The following is a 20300-nucleotide window of genomic DNA, read 5'->3' on the forward strand; positions in this document are numbered from 1 at the left end:
GGCTTGTCACTGTACCATTCACAAAGTGTAGGGCAGTTCTGTATTGACTGGACACACCTGCCCACACTGTAACACCACCACCACCAAAGGCTCGTCTGGTGACACCAGTGGCTGATGCGTAGCGCTCTCCTTGACATCTCCATCATTTCTGCTCAACGTGAATCGACTTTCATCAGAGAACAGCACTGAGGCCCCTGGTCCCTCGTCCAGCGTCAACGCTCCCTGGCCCCTGCAAGACCATGATGGCTGTGCCTGGTGGTGTGGTCAGGTACCCTTGCAGGTGGTCTAGCACGCAGACCACGCTGATGTCAACGGTTTTGAATGGTCTGACGTGACACTTGGTGCCTCTCACCTCCCTTAAATGTGCCTGGAGTTGAGTGGCATCATCCTGCGGTTGCGCAGGGCACTGTTCACATGAAGCGCTCATCAGTGCGGGATGGGGCCAAAGGACGTCCACTTCTATGCCTTTCTGTGACTGTTCCAGTCTCTGTATCTCTGTTGCAACCTGCTGATGACACTCTAAGCTCAGTGGCCACTTCCCTCTGACAACATCCTGTTTGAAGCCTCTCAAGGCGAAGTGCTGTTGATCAGTTAGGTGTGGTCTTGGTCTCATGATGTCAACATGTGAACAGCATGATGAAGAGGACTGTTTAAATACCAACTCTAATTGAACCAGGAAATGTATTGGTGGATTCAAGGATCAAACACCTGTTGTGAATTTTGCCGTTCAGCTCCTTGTTAGAGAACAGCAAGTTGTGCAAAAAGTACTGAAACATTGAACAGTTGGAGACGTGCATTCAAAAGTTTAGAGAAGGTCAAATTAAGTTCACCTGTAAAGGTTATAGTGCATTTTAGGTTCATCCTGAAATTTCACCCGAAAGCTGAATATCCCTAACTTTTTGTGAGTAGCGTATGTATATGTATTTGGCGAATAAACCTCTTGAATCATGAACCAATGTTATAAAAATCCACGGTATGTCTCAAGTAGTTGTAAAAATCAAAAAATTGTTACTTGTGCTACACTGCACAGAATCCGGAGAACTGTAATACATTTCTTCTTCTTTGAGCTGCTCCCGTTAGTGGTGGCCACAGCGGATCATCTGCATCCAACACCTTCTGTTCTGAACACCTCCTCCCCGACACCACCCGCCTGCATGTTCTCCCTCAGCACCTCCATAAAGCTTCTCTTTGGCTTCCTCTTTCCCTCTTGCCTGGCAGCTCCATCCTCAGCCTCCTTCTCCCAATGTAACTCTCATCTCTCCTCCACACGTGTCCAAACCATCTCAATCTGGCCTCTCTCACTTTTCCACCAAACTGTCCAACCGGAGCTGTCCCTCTAATGTACTCATTCTTAATCCTGTCCATCCTTGTCCCTCCCACTGAAAACCTCCACATCCTCAACTCTGCCACCTCCACTTCAGCCACCTGCCTTTTAGTCAGTGCCACCGCCCTCTAAACCCTACAACATGGCTGCTCTCACTACCGTCCTGTACACCTTCCCCTTCACTCTGGCTGGAACCCTTCTGTCACAGATCACTCTGGACTCTCTTCTCCACCCACTCCACCCTGCCTGTACTCTCCTCTTCACCTCTCTCCCACACTCACCGCTGCTTTGGATGGTCGACCCCAAGTTCTTTAACTGTAATACATATCTAACACAACTAAACTGGACCCTGTGTGTTGTTTGTTCCCTACTTGTATGAATCTTTTTTTTAATAGAACTGAGTTAAGGGACTGTTTGTCAAATTGCAAAGACTGTGATTGAAAGAAAAAAAAAGTTGTTATTTTAATGCGACAATTTAAAGCAGTGATAGTCCGTGGCTTGCGAGCTGTATACGGTTCTTTTATGACTAGTTGCGGATCTTTAAAGTGTTATTTTAAATCAAATAAAATTTTTCAAAAATAATATTTAAATGGATGAAACATTGTCTGCAGTATTCAAAACTGAATTCCCCATTAGACACAATCTACCACAGCTTCAAGAGAGTGAGCATCTAAAGATCTGTTTCCTGGTTGTAATCAATGATCTGTTCAAGCAACACTATGCAACTTTTTTTTACCACCCCTCCGAATGCCTGTTCACTGTTAAACTTCTGTGTTCGGGTACGAAACAGCGGGAAAAGTGCTCTTTAGGCAAGCACTTTACAGAACTTGCTTGATGTTTGGAACGTCACTTGCTTGATGTTTGGCCTCATTAATTTTTTTTTTGTCTGGTAAACTGTATTGAAGCCGAAAAAAAAAAAATAATAATAATAAAGAGAAAAACGCAAAATGATAAACTTGTCCGTCAAAATGTCCGGTAATAATGCTCATACAAAATGTGGCCACTCCACCTCCCTGACGGTGTGGATGAGACGGCCAGTGGTGCGCCTGGTACTGGCACATAAGTCAGAGCGCGCCGGCCCTCACTTTCATTGGGCCACGGGGTTTGTTTCATCCTCTGACCCACGCGTGTGGGCCGATGTTCCAGGCCGAGCACACCTGGTACCCACACCTGGTACCCACACCGGTAGCAGGGACCGATCCCCGGGCCCTCTCCACTATGCACTCCGGGGGAGCCGTGGACTAAGCACTCTCTGAAGCGGCGAGAAACGTGCAAGAGGTGCTGTAACCTCGGTGTACATCATATCTGTGTTTGTAACATTGACTGTTATTGAAACGTGACCAATAAGGTTCAAATTTGTCCAGTAAAAAAAGATTTTTCGACACTCGACTGACTTTTACAACAGTGGTGTAAAAGTACAATCCCACTCAGAAACTGTAGGGACACCAAATCCCAATTACACAAAGTTTTCAAAAGCTTTAGTTGTGTGATCAATGGCTGATCACCCGGTTTCAACTGGCAATTTTATTGGGCGCATAGAATGTAACTGAATGTGGCAAATGCCATCTCCCCATTGCAGAAGTGAAGGTGCAATTATAATTTACAAGAAAAGTACTGACACAAATACATCAGTTATACAGTTGTTACTAAATTAGGTCCCTAAGCAACGGAAAGCAACGTGGAGACGTGCATCTCCACTATCCTGGCAGTGGGGACACAGGTATTTCGGAACGGGACGGAAGAGAACAGTCCCTCACCTCACTTGTGTTTAAAAATTGTGTTTCATACGTGGAGGAAACAAACGAAAATAAATAGATCTAAAATGCATGGGAACCAGCGCGCAACACTGCCTGGAGGAGAAACAGACAAACAAAAAAACCTGCTACAATTCTCTGAGTTAGGTTTACGTTTTTCATTTTCCGTACAAGTAAGAAACGAAGGAAATAAAACAAATTCTCCCCTCAAACTCTGCCTGTTGCAATTAGCCATGGGCCGATTTACGATTATTTCGTCTAACAGCGATCGACTCTCTCTATCTCAACTGACATTGACGACAGAGTTTTATTTCTAATTTCTCCTCCAGACAGCGGTGCACGCTGGCTCCCGTGCTTGTCTTTTAATTTCACATCTATTTATTTTCGCTTGTTTCCGACATGAATGAAACATTTCTTTTTTTTTTTTTTTAGAAACAACTGAGTTAAGGGACTGTCCATGTCCAAACTCTGTACGGTTCCAAAAAAACCTGACTCCCCGTTGCTTTTCATTGCTCTGGGACTTAATTTAGTAAAAACTGGATGTTTTTGTGTGTGTGTGTGTGTGTATATACACACACACACACACACACACACACACACACACACACACACACACACACACACACACACACACACACACACACACACACACACACACACACACACACACACACACACACACACACACTTTACTTGTAAATAATAAATCCTGCACTTCTGGAATGGAGAGACCGCATTTGCCAAATTACATTACGTTGTATGCTCATGCAAAACCCAGCAGAGGCAAGCATAGCCCATCGCTGCCCCCAGCAATCCCGATTGGAATTTTGCACGATCGGCAAGCCTAGTTGCTATGGGACTTAATTTGGTAAAAACTGTAGACTATTTCCCAAACAGACTTAACTATGATGCTATTGGCCCACGATGTGGATGTAAGTTGAGTAGGCAGTGCTTCAATGTGGCCCAGGACACATTTGCGGTCACACTGCGAAAAGAATGTGGCCATATGCAGCCCAGAGCAACTCTGAATGTGTTCTGAGCCATCGGAACCCAAACCGCTTTGAGGACGCATTGTGTGTGTTTTTAGCTGGCATTAGAGCTGTCCACTTCGTGATCGTGTCTGCCAGGTGTGTGAGAGAGAGAGCGAGAGAGAGAGAGAGAGAGAGAGAGAGAGAGAGAGGGGAAAATGCTGCACATGTTGCCTGCCAATAAATACAACAGTTGTTTATTCATGATATTTTTTCATCTCCGCTAATTTTAATTTCAATGTTGTTAACAATAGTTAAATAAATAAATAATACTACACGATAAATAGAAGGCTTCAAAATAAGACCCTGTGATCAGTGATTTGTATCGGATGATAACTGCTTTCTGCGATTGGCCAAAAACCCTGATGGAAAAGTATCTTTTTATCTGTTATCTATCTTACTTGGGCATATCCAGTTTCAGAGACATTCACATGTCATTTTACTTAATTTGGAAAAAGAAAAAAAAAAGGATGGATTTTCATTTGTATTTATATACATTTGTGAATTGACATCAGGATGTGCATAAGTATCAGGTGCAGAAAAAAGTACAGTCGTACTGTATTAAGTATTATAGCAGGACACTGGATATGACAAGTCATTTTATAGTTTTAGGTCATTTAAGAACAGGTACTTTAACTTCAGTAAAAACGTCAATGTGGTACTTTCACTTTCAGAGTACTTTCTCCAGCACTGACCATGCACTTGCTGAAGTCGTTGGGGTCGACGCCGGGCAGCGCCCTCATGAGTAGAGGCAGCATGTGGGTGGGGCCCTCGGCGAAGCGCTGGCCCCCAGACACCAGGCTGCGCGCCACACCGATCATGCAGCTCAGTGTGGCGGTCAGCTGGTGGGGCTCCGTCAGCGTCTCCATCGCAGGGTACGTCCTAGAGAGACAAAAACATAGAGTAAAGCTCATTTCAGAGTTAAATGCCATACTTTTAAGACCTTTTCAACCCTAAAATGCATGATGGGTCAAAAATGACCCAGACAATAACTTGTTTAAAGTTAGATTTTAGAACATCAGAAATGTGACTGATACAGAAGAACTTGAATCATTTTGACAAAAAGGAAACATATGTATAAATCAAAGTCAGATATAATGTTTATGTTGAAATTAAGACCCTGTACACTAAAAGGCATAATGTATATGAAACATACTTCTCCAACAGGGGGGGGATGACCAGCTCGGGCCTGAGCAGCGCCAGGTTCTGCAAGGCTTGTGCGGCGTCCAGGCTGCCCGTCTTGCTGAACATGGCGAGCAGGACAGGCTGCATCATGCTCTCCACAAACTCTGTGATGTCGTGCTCTGTCAGCTTGTGGCTGTCTGGGACAGAGGGCAGCCAGCTGGGCTTCCTGTAGCGCTCCCGGTACAGCCGGCGCACCACAGTGGCAGGGAGCCGTTGGAGCAGCTTCATCAGCTTCATCTGGACCAAAGACAGCACCATTACTTTGCTTACCTAAAGAATCCTGCAAGCGCTTTTATTTTTTACTGATATAGGCAGTTCTTAATTCCTTTTCTCAAATTGCACAAAAAGTTGTGTTACAGGGACTATAATAAATACAAATGCAGATCTCACTGTCCTGATTGCATAAAAACAGTAACTTTTTTTTTTTTTTTTTTAATCTTTTTATGTATGGTGCTGTGTTCTTTATACTTTGACAGTTTTCCTGAAATTAGATTTTAAAAAATGCAATATATTCCCTTGCTGACAGTATCGCAATATATTGAATCGTAACCCCTGTATCGTGATAAGTATCGCCAAATTCTTGCCAATGCACAGCTGTTGACTTGACAGTCTAAAATCAAACTCGTGTCCACCTGTGACATCATGACCGGCTGTGAGCTAAGTCAAAGGGCCGTACTGGTGTGAAAATGGATTTTAGTCAGTTTACGAGTCTGCACAGACATTTTACTGACGGCTTTCGGAAAAAAACTGACCGATATGGTGAGAAACCTTACAATGATCTCCTGGTCTCACTGACTATAATAACAAGTATATGTCAAAGTTACTTAATTTGCTGTATTTTGGATTAGTTAATCCCATTTGAATAGCCTGAAGCAAATGTAAAAATGCTAGCTATGACCAGGAAAAGGGTCAGTAAGGTATAGTGTGTGCTGACTAGTTCAGGTCCTTTGAGGAGGCAGTTTGTAAAAAGAACAGACTGCAAAAACGCGCGAAACTCTCTCAATTACTTTTTTTGATAATTTTCATGTTTTGTTCGACAGTAACAGTATAGACGGACAGGGAGGGCAGGGGAGCGAGAGGGGATGACATGCAGCAGATGGCCGCGGCAAGGACTTCAGCCTTGAAGATGGTACACGCTCTACCAGGTGAGCCACCGGGGCACACCGTGCAAAACTCTGTTTACATGAGATGAGAACATCTGACAGGTTTCCAAGAAACCGTCTAGAGTAAACACCAAACTCCCCCTCGCCAAAAATAAAGCTCTGTGTATGAAGCCCAGATCCCAGTGACCTTTAATACCACCTCCCCACCCCGCAAGCTCAGGTCACCATATTCCTAAAGCAGTTACTGATGGAAAAGAGACTGACCATATGAAGCTTTCTGGAAGAATGAATCTTCATACTTCCTCACATCATCACCAGTGCTGGACTAGTTATTCAAATTGTTTTTCTTTTTTCTTGTCAGTGTGCATAACAATAAGAACAGGATAAAACCGATAGAAGCGAACAAGTTCTGAGTCGGTTAGGATACAGCCCTAGAATTAATGAATAATAATCTGACACGAGAAAACCTAATGAACCGTCCCTTCCCCCTCGCCAACGGCGTGCAAAGCTCAAGTGATGGGCGGGAGCGGAGCAACTCAAAAGTTCCTCCAGAAGCCCTAGAACATGGCATGGAAGACAGTTAATGATGATAATGAAACAATGATTGTTGTGTTTATGTTTCATATCCTCCTGTAACTTTCACCAGCAAAAAAATGTAAATACATATATATATATATATATATATATATATATATATACACACACACACCTCCACCCATGTTTGTTTACATTCACTCCTATGTGCAGATGACGTAAAACACCAAGACGTAATATATTACTGTCAAGCAGTTCTGCCGCAGATTTGCGACATAGCTTAGGGGCGGGGCCGCATGTGCAGCTGTCCTATGACATGAGCGTGATCAGATCACACAAAGTATTTGTCTTGACCTACAGCAGATATACCCAATGAGAGCAAATGATTACAAAATGTGATTTCTCCAATCGTGGATGAAAACCCAAAATGCGGCACAGTGATAACGAAAATGAATCAACAAAAGTAAGTACGTTTTTTTGGGGGGGGGGGGTTACTATTATTGCGGAAATTGTATTCCTTATTTGTTACACAAATCGTTACTGGGAAAACTGATCATCACTAACTTTACTTTTAGAAGTTTCCAGAGGGGCATCATGAAGACCACCCACAAGGGCTGGGCAATATTGATAAAAGCAAATATTACAATATTTCTTGACAAATACCTCACAATAGATAATTTGACTATATTATATTATTATATTTTGGAGAGACAACATTTAACTATACAGTGGGGCAAAAAAGTATTTAGTCAGCCACCAATTGTGCAAGTTCTCCCACTTAAAAAGATGAGAGAGGCCTGTTATTTTCATCATAGGTTCACCTCAACTATGAGAGACAAAATGAGAAAAAAAATCCAGAAAATTACATTGTCTGATTTTTAAAGAATTTATTTGCAAATGATGGTGGAAAATAAGTATTTGGTCAATAACAAAAGTTCAACTCAATACTTTGTTATATACCCTTTGTTTGCAATGACAGAGGTCAAACTTTTTCTGTAAGTCTTCACAAGGTTTTCACACACTTTCCTTCATGCAGATCTCCTCTAGAGCAGTGATGTTTTGGGGCTGTCGCTGGGCAACATGGAGTTTCAACTCCCTCCAAAGATTTTCTATGGGGTTGAGATCTGGAGACTGGCTAGGCCACTCCAGGACCTTGAAATGCTTCTTACGAAGCCACTCCGTTGCCCAGGCGGTGTGTTTGGGATCATTGTCATTGGGGTCATTCACTCAAAATCTCACGATACATGGCCCCATTCATTCTTTCCTTTACACGGATCAGTCGTCCTGGTCCCTTTGCAGAAAAACAGCCCCAAAGCGTGATGTTTCCACCCCCATGCTTCACAGTAGGTATGGTGTTCTTTGGCTGCAACTCAGCTTTCTTTCTCCTCCAAACACGACAAGTTGAGTTTTTACCAAAAAGTTCTATTTTGGTTTCATCTGACCATATGACATTCTCCCAATCCTCTTCTGGATCATCCAAATGCTCTCTAGCAAACTTCAGACGGGCCTGGACATGTACTGGCTTAAGCAGGGGGACACGTCTGGCACTGCAGGATCTGAGTCCCTGGCGGCGTAGTGTGTTACTGATGGTAGCCTTTGTTACTTTGGTCCCAGCTCTCTGCAGGTCATTCACTAGGTCCCCCCGTGTGGTTCTGGGATGTTTGCTCACCGTTCTTGTGATCATTTTGACCCCAGGGGGTGAGATCTTGCGTGGAGCCCCAGATGGAGGGAGATTATCAGTGGTCTTGTATGTCTTCCATTTTCTAATAATTGCTCCCACAGTTGATTTCTTCACAACAAGCTGCTTACCTATTGCAGATTCAGTCTTCCCAGCCTGGTGCAGGTCTACAATTTTGTTTCTGTGTCTTTTGACAGCTCTTCTGTCTTGGCCATAGTGGAGTTTGGAGTGTGACTGTTTGAGGTTGTGGACAGGTGTCTTATATACTGATAACGAGTTCAAACAGGTGCCATTAATACAGGTAACGAGTGGAGGACAGAGGAGCCTCTTGAAGAAAAAGTTACAGGTCTGTGAAAGCCAGAAATCTTGCTTGTTTGTAGGTGACCAAATACTTATTTTACCGAGGAATTTACCAATTAATTCCTTAAAAATCCTACAATGTGATTTCCCGGATTCTTTCCCCCCCATTCTGTCTCTCATAGTCGAAGTGTACCTATGATGAAAATTACAGGCCTCTCTCATCTTTTTAAGTGGGAGAACTTGCACAATTGGTGACTAAATACTTTTTTGCCCCACTGTATATCATATTTACAGGACCACAATGCCAGTCCATATCTAGCCTCACATCAAGAAATCAATATTATAAAAGATACATCAGCCACCACCCTAAGCCTACGATGCCCATGACAGATGTGTGCATCTTCGCCTCAGCCTTAAAGTGCACCTATTATGCTCCTTTCACCATGTTAATATACGGTCTCTGAGGTCCCCTAAACCTGTTTGATTTTTTTTCGCTGAAAATACCACTCAGATTATGCATGTGAGCCATTCTAACATGCGTGCAATCCACCCTGTCTGAAAACGGGCAGTTTAAGTGGGAGGAGCTACCCTAGCGAGCCTCTAGTTGCATGAGGCTTTACTCAGGATTCCATTTAATTTTTCACTGATTTCACCATCATCAGTCCACTAAAATCTATTTCTGAACACATTTGAGGTGAGAAATAATCAATCCAGTTGCTGAATGTTCACTCATATTAGATCTATGGGGCTTAATTTGAACGTTTGTTCCGACTTTCACAGAGGTATCCTGAGCAGGGCGGAGCTTGGAGCATCGGTGGGATACTGCGGGGCTTGGAGCTTTTTTGTGCCATTCTGTTATGGAAATGTTGGAAAAAATGCGCAGAAAATACTCTAAAGAAGTCAACGTGTTGTGTCCCGTTCCTCCATACCCCGCCCCTACACCCCTTTTACTTGTTTCATTTGGAGGAACGGCGATCGGGGCGCATTGAAAGTCGTGTTCCATTCACACATATAAAAATATATTTATGATTCCCCATTGAAATGTTATCCCTGTGCATTTTGTAAGCTTCCATCTGTTTAATCCTGTCATTGGCATCCTGTCAGTGGCACGGTGGCGCAGTGCATTTTACTGCTGCCTCACAGCAAGAAGGTCCTGGGTTCGATTCCCGCCTGGGGCGCTGTTGGCACCGTGCTCCGGTGGGTTATCTCCCAAATAGGAGCCTTTCTGTGTGGAGTTTGCATGTTCTCCCCGTGCTCACATGGGGTTTCCTCCACCTCACGTCAGTAAGGACCCCCCTCAAAAACATGCACCCATCCTCGTCTGACCACTTATCACCTGGTCCCCGGGCGCGTCCACGTATGCTGCCCACTGCTCCTGGCTGTGCCCCCGGAGGAAGGACAAGCCAGGATGGGTCAAATGCAGAGGATCCATTTCACCGGCCACCATCAAAGCATGTGCGTGTGTGCGTGTGTGCGCAAGCATGTGTTGTAGTGTGGTGTGTCTTCTTTCTTGTAATGCACACTGACTGACCAAAACAAAAGGACTGCTCGGCTTGAAGACTCTCAGCTGACTGACGGGTTTCCCACTGATGATTCAACTCGTTGACTTTCAAAGGCAGCCCTTATTAATTACTCTTCCTTTTAAAAGATTTATGGTGGTCTGTAAGCCAACAACAGTGCACTTCCCAAGATTAGTTCTTAGCTTTAATGCTAACGGATCCGATCATGCTCCAGGTGCGGGTGGAGTTACCCAGATGGGGGCGGTTGTAATTCTACTGAAGTGAGCAAAGCTGAATGGCTCATATTAGGAAGTGTTTTCACAGTTTGTCTGTTAGGAGGCCCATTAGAGACCCATCAGAGAATGTATGTGCACAAGCACTGAAAAACTGAGTTTTGCATAATAGGTCCCCTTTAATAAGCACTGTTGCATTCCCTACATGGAAGCAGAACTTATTACTGTAGCCTGGCATCGCCATATCAATTCACAATGCGTATTCATCTGTAATCTCTCTTCTTCAAGGGGAGTTACCAACGGGCGCAGACCAAAATGTCTCTGGAAGCAATGGGATGGACCTACAACCATCAAGAACAATCAAACATGTGACGTAGCGCTGAGCGAGTTGGTAAATTTAACATTTACCAAATCCTGTCGGACGTATGACAAACATATCTTTCTTATCAACAACAACTATTTAGAGAAAATATAACGTCCAGTTTGTTTAATGCTGTCGCAATAGCGGATTCAACACTGTTCCACATCAGTGGCAGCCATCTTGGTAAGGTGACTCAACTGCGATAGTGGATTCAATAGACCTTTGCGCGTCAGTGGCAGCTATCTTGGTACGTCAGCGCCTCTCCTCTGCATTGTCCTTGTATCAAACCCGACCCCATTAGATAAACAGATCTTTTGAATTGATCCATCCTACGTATTGGGATACACAATACAAAAAATACTGGAATCTCCCTTTAAAGATGGAATATTTCTACTGACTGCAGTATGGATAAAGTATACATAATCTACAGACCAGATAAGAGTTGTGTTGTTCCACGATTATCAGGCAGGAAGCAGTGGAAAGTGACTCACCAGCCAGCGGCCGTGGTTGGAGGGGTGGAAGAAGGAGGTGATGCTGAGGAAGAGGCCGCTGAGCTGGGCCTGGGCCTGCTTGCTGGGTCCCCCCTGGAACAGCACATTTAAAGATTCACTCAGTGATTGTGCACTGACGAGCGCTACAGAGAGCATCTCAACAAGGTATCATTGATTGTGTACTGACCAGTAAGGATGAGACCCACAGGACAACATGGCCGATGTCGTAGGCATTGGTGATGTATCGAGGAACAAACATTTGGCTCGTTCCCACCGGGAGGTTCAGACTCCGCAGGATTCTGGTGAAAATCTATGATGAAAGCAAAGAGCAGTCAGGTTAAGTAATAGCACAAATAGCACATCACAAATGTACAATTGTATAAGTGAAAGTACCAAATTGACATTTCTACTTAGGTAAAAGTATAAAAGTTCTTGCTCTCAAATGTCCTTTAAATCTCTTGATATAATAGAGCCAATAATACATACATACACACGTACTACTGAACCTATTTTTTGCAAATGATTCTCATGCAGATCCAGATTTTTATTTGATTTACATTAAAATAGAGCTGATGAATGATGCATGAGTAGTTTGATAGGACAATTTAAACTGAGATAAATTTCTAAAACTAAAGTAAACAGTTTACTTTTTGTCTGTCTGGGTTTGGATAACTTGTCATAAGGTTTTACCGCCATTTTGTTGTTTATTACTTCATGTTGTGTAATAACTGAGTATGTTTGTGGTGATTAAGTGATTACCTTGCAAAAGGTTGTACAACAGACAACACAGACGTAATAAGTGGTTTACCATCTGCGTCGCTCAGGAAGAACACCACAGTAACCTGAGAGTCTGTTTCTGACACAGTGATGGCTGCGGTTATGAAATCCACACCATCAGCTGAGGTCATGGAGGCCCACGAGGAGGCTTTAGCACAAACACCAAAACAAGTGCCACACAGCATGGTGCTTACTCGCCTTGGGGATGTAGGGATCCCAGTCGATGTAGCCAATGTTGTCATTGGCCAAGCGAGCAAAGAGGTTCACCAGATGCTGCAAGAAAACAAAGATATGAGACCAAGAAAGTGAATATTTCTGTTGTTTCCAGCAAAGGAGTGTACTCACCACCTCCCAGCCTGGAAGGTTCTGCACAGACATCCAGAGGCTCATCAGCTCATCAAACCACAACCTGTCAGAGACAAACAACCCATTAGGTTCAGTCTGTCCTAAATGGAGGAAAACACTGGTATATAGAGGTTCGTACCTGAAGCCCTTGTGGTGCAGCTCGGGGGGGAGGGTCGTGGGCAGGAAGAGCTCAAAGTAGCTGATGGCTCTCTGCATGGTGACGTCGAATGGGCAAAGCAAAGGCCTCCATTCCTCCAGCATCTCCTGAGTGGCAGATTCCAGAAAGTATCTACCGAGAAAAAAAGGAGCCAGACAAATTTGTTATGTTTTTGTCATTTAGTTTGACTTCTGATCACTGTTGGGTGGTATTAGAGACAAAGAACGCCTAATGCCAGATAAGCACGCAAACTTAGCTAGGATCAGCTTGTGGAGAGTTATGTATGTACAACTTAGAGAGAAGAGCTCAGGGCCCTTCCAAAGTTCACCACACCAGTCAGAAAAGCAGTAAGAATCAGGAAATATGGGTGGAAGGCTAGAAGGCCGGTTATATAAAATCAGCCTTTGATTTTTATTGAATTTATCAAATACAGTTGAGGTAACGCCAGGGAACCCGGAGGCTCCGTGTAGGACTGGCAGTGCACCTTTGAAATTGGGTTATTTGCATTCATCAAGGCTCTACATTCTGTGTTTGTATAGACTTGACTACCCATATATCACAAGATGCCATCACCATCATGTCCTTGTGCAATGTTCCAAAAAGGGAGATTACAAGTTAAACCATGAAACATTTTTAGCTTTTTCTTTTTGTGTAAATCCTGCGACACAAACAAGCTCAGAGTCTAATGGAGGGATTTTCACAGCTCATCATGTGATGTGTGACAACACAGTCATCAGAGATTCCTCAAACACCATCCAGAACCCTCAATGAGCTTGCAGAACCCCCAAGGAACTCCTTGCCCCATATTCTGGTCTGAGGCGACCGTACGTTACTCTCGCTTCTCATAGTAACAGAAACTAGACCAGAATTATATCAGATCATCAGATTATCAGCCTAAAGCCGAGTTCATGCTTGCTAGGAGTGCACAAGGCGGTGGTGTTGCAAATAACAAATACAGTGTTGGAGCCATGGCGTCAATCTAGAGCACGGACTGGACCCCAGCAAACAAAATGTTCACGGATCAGGGACGCGGAGAAAAAAAAAAAAAAAAAAGTACCTTTGTTTTGAATTCCACCCCCGACTTCGTGACCAACGAGCAGAGCAAGGTGCACCACAGTCACACCCACCCGCACCGTGGTCGGCACAGCACCCGCCCCACCCGCACATGACATTTCACTGCATATGTTTATGACCGTATGTATATGTGACAAATAAACCTCTTGACCACACCCGCTCACCACTGTTAAATGTATACAGTGCGGGGAGGGAAAATAACAAATGGCTCGATAAAAAGATAAATAGACAGACCCTGGGAGGGAACACCTGCGCTCGCTGCGTTTTATGAATAGCACCGATTCTAAAATTGTGTGCGCACACACACACACACACACACACACACACACATTGTGTTTTTATTTTAGATGTATTTTGACTAAATTTCCCTACAAAACGAAACAAAAACAAACATCGTGATCCTGTTTGGATTTATCCACGATTTCATCCACGAGTTTGAGCCAACGTACACGGTCCCACACTGCCCTGCAACCACCGTGCATGTACCGGCCATGTTTACTTCAGTACGACAATGTGCCGTGTGTCACATCTTTGTAACTTCTGCACATAAGGGTCAGATGATATTGACCACATTTAAAAAATAAACCGCAAAAAATATATATCTATATTTATATATAAATGAAACAAAACTCCTTATCGTTCAGAATACATTTTATGAAAGTCAGGATCACAAACAATCGTTTTGCTCTTAATTTCATGTAATGAGTGGGTGATATTTTTGTTTCAATTAAATTAGAGAATGACACACTTAGAAGCCTGGACAGAAAGGTAGGTGTACTTACGGTCTGCAGCTTTTCACCAGTGTTTTTAACACACATTCCACAGAGCTGAACAGAAGGACGAGAGAGAGAAATCAGAATTCAGCGAACAGCAGGACATCAATGTTATGGTGACACTTAATCAAACGATGATCACACCGACGCAATTAGACTCAGTCTGACTGCATGCACACAGAGATGCTAAAAAACTGACCAGTGGACACTGAAATGTCACTAAATCATAGGGACTGTGTGTGGTGCAGAAACTGGAATGATGGAACTATTTCACATAAAAATAGGCTGATCACACTAATTTTTAAGTAGTTGGACTAACACTGATATATCACACTTAATGGTTCAAGATCTCGATATGCAGGCGCCCTTCATGTCACCTGCTGCTGTAACCATCTGCTTTGAATGGTTTTGGATTGCTGCTATTAATAAGGCTTTCTTTCTAATTTGGAAGCAAACTCCTGATGTGTTTAGCTCCAGCAAAGCTAAGACTCTGGTCACATAACAGCACTGAAAGCCGTAGAGACCAATATAACCCCCCTACTAGCTCACATGCATGTAAAAGCCAGATTTGAATCTCCAATCCCACCAAACACTTGGCCTCTTAATGCTGATTTATCGTTCTGTGCTGAATAGCCGCCGCAGGTAAGGGGTGGGTGTTTATGCATTTGATTATGCACATAGACCGCCAAAATGCTAGATGTAGAGTGTAGCAGTGGAGCAGTGTAGAGTATTTTAGCACAGACGGAATAAAAAGGGATACATTCCAGGGTGTCACATACGATCTCCGCACATATTTCACACCACAAATTGAGTGTCATTTGTTGGTCTTTGTAGTTAGCAGATGATGTTGTATAAATTGAAATTTTCCTCAGCCTCTTTGATCTGCTCCATTTTTCCCACCACTGTTGGCGGAAATAAACCAGAAATACATAGCGGGAAAAAGCGGACCAATCACATCTCCTGCGGTCTTGCACTGCCCTGACGTGTAGTTAAATCTCTGGAGAGGTGCACGTAAGCTACGCCAGTGGTGTTAAGACCCACGGCTTACCTACGGCAGCCATTCAACGCAGAACTATAAATTAGCCTTTACTTCAGCTTATCTGACCAACCTAAAGCAGAACTGACTAAAACCACTCCACCGCTCTGTTGACCGTGAAACAAGAAACTTCCAGCCACAGAAAGGTAAATTCAACAAAATAATCAGAGGCTAAATGATTGAGCTATACACTAAAATCGGAGGAGAGGGAACTCCAAATTATGCACATTTAGCGGGGTTTGGTCTGCGGTAAATTGTTAAGAGAGAGGGGCCAAGCATAGGGGGCCGACAGGACGACAGCCACAGTAGGACGGCAGACAGTAGGAGCCCCAGGAAGGAATTTGTCATGCACTACAAATTCAACAAAATGATCAAAGGCTAAACGAGTGAGCTATACACTAAAATCGGGAGAGGGAACTCCCCACTTTTTGGTCTCAGTAAACTGTTAGGCTTACACCGCTATCAGCGAGAGGAAACCAAGCGTGAGAGAGAGGCCAACAGGAGGAGGCCAACAGGGGGAGGCCGACAGGAAGACGGCAACAAGACCACGGCAACAGGAGGACGGCCGACAGCAGGATGCCGACAGGACAGCAGGAGGCCGACATTAGGACGGCCGACATTAGGACGACCTACTGCAGGACGGCGACAGGACTATGACAGGAGGCCTATAGAAGGACGCCGACAGAAGGGCGCCGACAGTAGGAGACCGGCATTAGGACGGCCGGCATTAGGACGGCCGACAGTAGGACGGCCGACAGTAGGACGGCCGACAAAAGGACGGCCGACAGTAGGACGGTCGACAGTAGGACGGCCGACAGAAGGACAGCTGACAGAAGGACAACTGACAGAAGGACGCCGACATTAGGGCAGCTGACAGGACAGCGACAGGAGGCCGACAGGAGGCCGACAGGAGGCCGACAGGAGGCCGACAGTCGGACGCCGAAATTAGGACAACCGATAGTAGGACAGCCGACAGTAGGATGCCGACAGTAGGATAGCCGAAAGTAGGACGCCGACAGTAGGATGCCGACAGTAGGATAGCCGAAAGTAGGACGCCGACAGTAGGATAGCCGACAGTAGGATAGCCGACAGAAGGATAGCCGACAGTAGGATCGCCGACAGTAGGATCGCCGACAGTAGGATCGCCGACAGTAGGATCGCCGACAGTAGGATCGCCGACAGTAGGACAGCCGACAGGACGGCAACAGTAGAAGGCCGACAGTAGGATGGTCGACAGCAGGACACGGACAGCAGGACGAGGGACAATAACAAGCTGACAGTTGGACGTTGACAGTAAGACGCCGACGATAGGATGTCAGCAGTAAGACTGCAATAAGACGGCGACAGTAGGAACGCGACGGTTAGACGCCGACAGTCGGCGGTCACGGTAAGGTTGGTCAACAGCAGGACTCCGTCAGTAGGACGGGTGACAGCAGGAAGCCGACAGTCGGACGTCGACGGTAAGACGCTGAGGGTAAGACGCCGAGGGTAGGATGCCGACAGTCAGACGTCAACAGTCAGACGGCAACAGTAGGACGGTGACAGTCGGATGGCGATGGTAACGGTAAGACGCCGACGGTAGGACACAGACAGTCGGACGGCGACGGTAAGAGGCCGACGGTAGGAGGACGACAGAAGAACGCCAACAGCAAGAGTCAAAAAGCAGGAGGTCAACGTAAGAGGCCAACTGTAAGTCACTCCGAGCAGAATTCCACATAAGAGTTACTGTGGTTCAGACCCCTGTATTACAGCTAAAGTTAATGCTGTACATACATAAAACATACTACACACAGACTTCTGTCCAGTTCTGTCCTGACTACAGCCACTTTTATTTTGATACTTCACTGTTGCAACGCTTGGATTAAAAATATAATTTCAACAGAAATTTAGACAAATTCAACATACCAACATAAACTGTATTCAAAATAAATCAATTCTGACATGGTTGAGATGGAGGGGGTGGGGGGTATCAGTTAGCTGCAGTGCGACAGTCTCCAATATGGGTGGGATGTTAACATTGATATGGTATTGATTTTCCTCCTTTCACATTGAACAAGCTGCCTGGGGGAGGGGGGGGGGGATTCGGTTTTTACATGCATAATATTAAAAACAGGTGCCGCAAAAAAGATGAATTCAAAGTAAAACACAAAGAGAAGGATTTGTCCTTACCACCTCTGAAACAATTTTATCATAACGAGTTTAGAGGATGAACGAGGCCGTGGAGAACTGAATGTGGGAGGAGACAGAGGAATAAAAGCACTTTCAGCACACTTCAAAATGCCAATCATCCAAATATGAACATGTGAGACATTCAGTAAATCACTGTGTTCTGCGGGTGGTAAAAGATTATAGTGTGTGATGTTAACATGTAAATAAAATAAATGCAGCTTGCTTCTCGGCATCATAATGCTGATGTGACTCCAAGGCCTTTCTATGAAAAGCATACAATGTTTCCACAGCACCATAAAAGAGCACCTCGCACTGCTTGCTGGGAGAAATGGAATAAGGGCAGTTGCTTGTTTAAACCTCAAGAATACTATCAAAGGATTGGTTCACTATTTTTCAACCCCTTATTCAAATGTTGGTTACCATCATTTATAATAGCACATTATAGCATAGCACAAGCAGAGTGAACACTTTACTATTGAGAAACTTAGCAGTCTTTTTTTTTTTGGTGGTGGTGGTGGGGGGGGGTTACAGCTGTGACCTGGGCCGCGGTGTTCCTCCCGCAATTTTAATGCCATATTCACGCAAACTAAGCGCACACACACAAAAAAATTATCAACTAGACTAGGGTTTGTGGGACGGGTGGGATGCGAGAGGATTGGGGCAGTTACGTGGTGGGCTGTGGCGCGGCCCGCCACATATCTGTGGGATTCTTATGCATAATGTCCTGCAATTTTTATGCCTTGCACACCGCCAGCCCATATTTGGACTGCTCGTGGTTTGGGGATGGTACAGTACGAACACATCGTATTTTATTTTGTAATTTTTTTTGTAAACAAGGCAGTACATCCATTGCATTGTGTAACCCAGGTTGTCAGTAAGATGCAACTTCCTGCAAAATAATCAATAGAACCTGGAAAAACACATGTTGCGACCATTTTTTCCAAGTATGAGATATAAAGACTGAATATAATGTTTCTTGTAATATTATGTTTCTTGTAAATCTCCGAAAAGAAGATTTCTCTTTTTCTTAATTCTTTGTAATACAGCATTTACCCCATTGGACTGCATTTAAGCAAAGTGAGAAGCTGCAGCAGAGCTGCTAGGTTTCTCAATATTAAAGTGTTCAGTGAGGATGTGCTATGAACAGTTATAAATGATGGAACCAACATGTTAAGACCTGGCTTGGAAAATATAGAACTGATCCCTTAAGGAATGGTGCATGATGTTTAGAAGAACGACAGTTAAAATGGGTGTAAGGTCATGTTTTGCTCCAGCTTAATTCAAGTTGTATTTTATTCAAAATATTTAATTCTTAACATAAGGTCAACTAATTTAACAAATGACTACTGGCCAATGTGCTCCGAGTTGCTCCACGCAATCTGAACAGGTGGGTAATGGTTACCAATGCTTTGGTGAATAATGAAAAAACAGTAGTTTTAAACCTAATAAAAAGCCACCAGTTATAAACATAATGAAAAGCCAGTGGCTTTAAAAGTGTAATAGACAACCTTTCAACCCCACCCCCCTAGCATTTCCAAGTGGTATTATTAGCTATTAGTGGCTTTAGGGTTTCCTTGGAGCGTGAGGCGGAAATGATCAACAAACTTTGGAAATAAGAGAGAAAAAATAAGCATGTTCACTGAACAGGTCAATTGAAATTGTCACAATGTTTCATTGAATTTGATTTATTTTGGTTGCACAATCATAGACGGCGCATTGATTGCTTCGGCTGCGATATGGCAACGTCTCCGCCATATTCGAATGGGTAAAACTGAACTGTAAATACATAGAAGTAAATTGGGTAGCAGCGGCTTTTCAGGATAAAAAGTTCAACCCATTTCAATAAGTCGTTTTTATATTTGAGTGTTTATGATCTAAGTGGAGTAGATGGATCCACCGTCAGCCATTTCCGCTAATGGCTGCGCATTGGTTGACACACTTCCTGTGACGCACTGCCGTGAATCCATCATTTTCCCGGGAGTTTGTACCCGGTGGCAGTCGGAATGCATAGTGATAGAGGCTTCGAGGGAACTAATCTAACGGTCATTATTCTAGAGTCCTAATAACACTGTGCAATCAACACTTCATAATGATAAGTAAAAGCAAAAAAGTTGTCTATTACGCCTTTAAACATAGTGTAAAACCAATAGTTTTAAACATAATGAAAAGCCAATAGAGTTGCAGACAACAATACACCGGTAACGGTTGACCAGTAGCACCAGTCAGCCAGTTTTGGGCCATTGTCAACCAACTCATGCAGTGTGGTTGCCGCCGTGTCAACCACTTTTCATATGGTAATAATATAAATGAGCGTGGTATACATCTGTATGTTTAGAAAATTCAATCAAGAACAATTTGTTTTCCTGGCACATTTTTTTATTCTATCAAAATGGTAAAACAAGTGAGAATATTGAAATATGGATAATAATTACTGTATAACTGATCGTTGTCCCTCAATTATATAATGAATCTTGGCAGC

The 20300-nt window shown here is 43.9% G+C and overlaps 1 protein-coding gene across 2 annotated transcripts in view; it reads right to left on the bottom strand.

The window, feature by feature from the left end:
- Positions 1-20300, bottom strand: part of psme4a (proteasome activator subunit 4a) — a 51115-nt gene that overhangs the window by 26645 nt on the left and 4170 nt on the right. The window contains exons 4-12 of one of the 2 annotated variants that reach the window (XM_080016705.1): positions 17822-17878; positions 14626-14670; positions 12752-12901; positions 12613-12676; positions 12466-12540; positions 11678-11800; positions 11491-11583; positions 5263-5528; positions 4802-4988 (exon numbers count right to left, since the gene is read on the bottom strand). In XM_080016705.1, the coding sequence (XP_079872831.1) occupies positions 4802-4988; positions 5263-5528; positions 11491-11583; positions 11678-11800; positions 12466-12540; positions 12613-12676; positions 12752-12901; positions 14626-14670; positions 17822-17878 (1060 nt within the window). The remainder of the gene's footprint in view (positions 1-4801; positions 4989-5262; positions 5529-11490; positions 11584-11677; positions 11801-12465; positions 12541-12612; positions 12677-12751; positions 12902-14625; positions 14671-17821; positions 17879-20300) is intronic. The other variant, XM_080016706.1, reaches the window with a different exon arrangement.

Source organism: Zeus faber (assembly GCF_960531495.2).
Source record: "Zeus faber genome assembly, chromosome: 16".
Taxonomy (NCBI): Eukaryota; Metazoa; Chordata; class Actinopteri; order Zeiformes; family Zeidae; genus Zeus; species Zeus faber.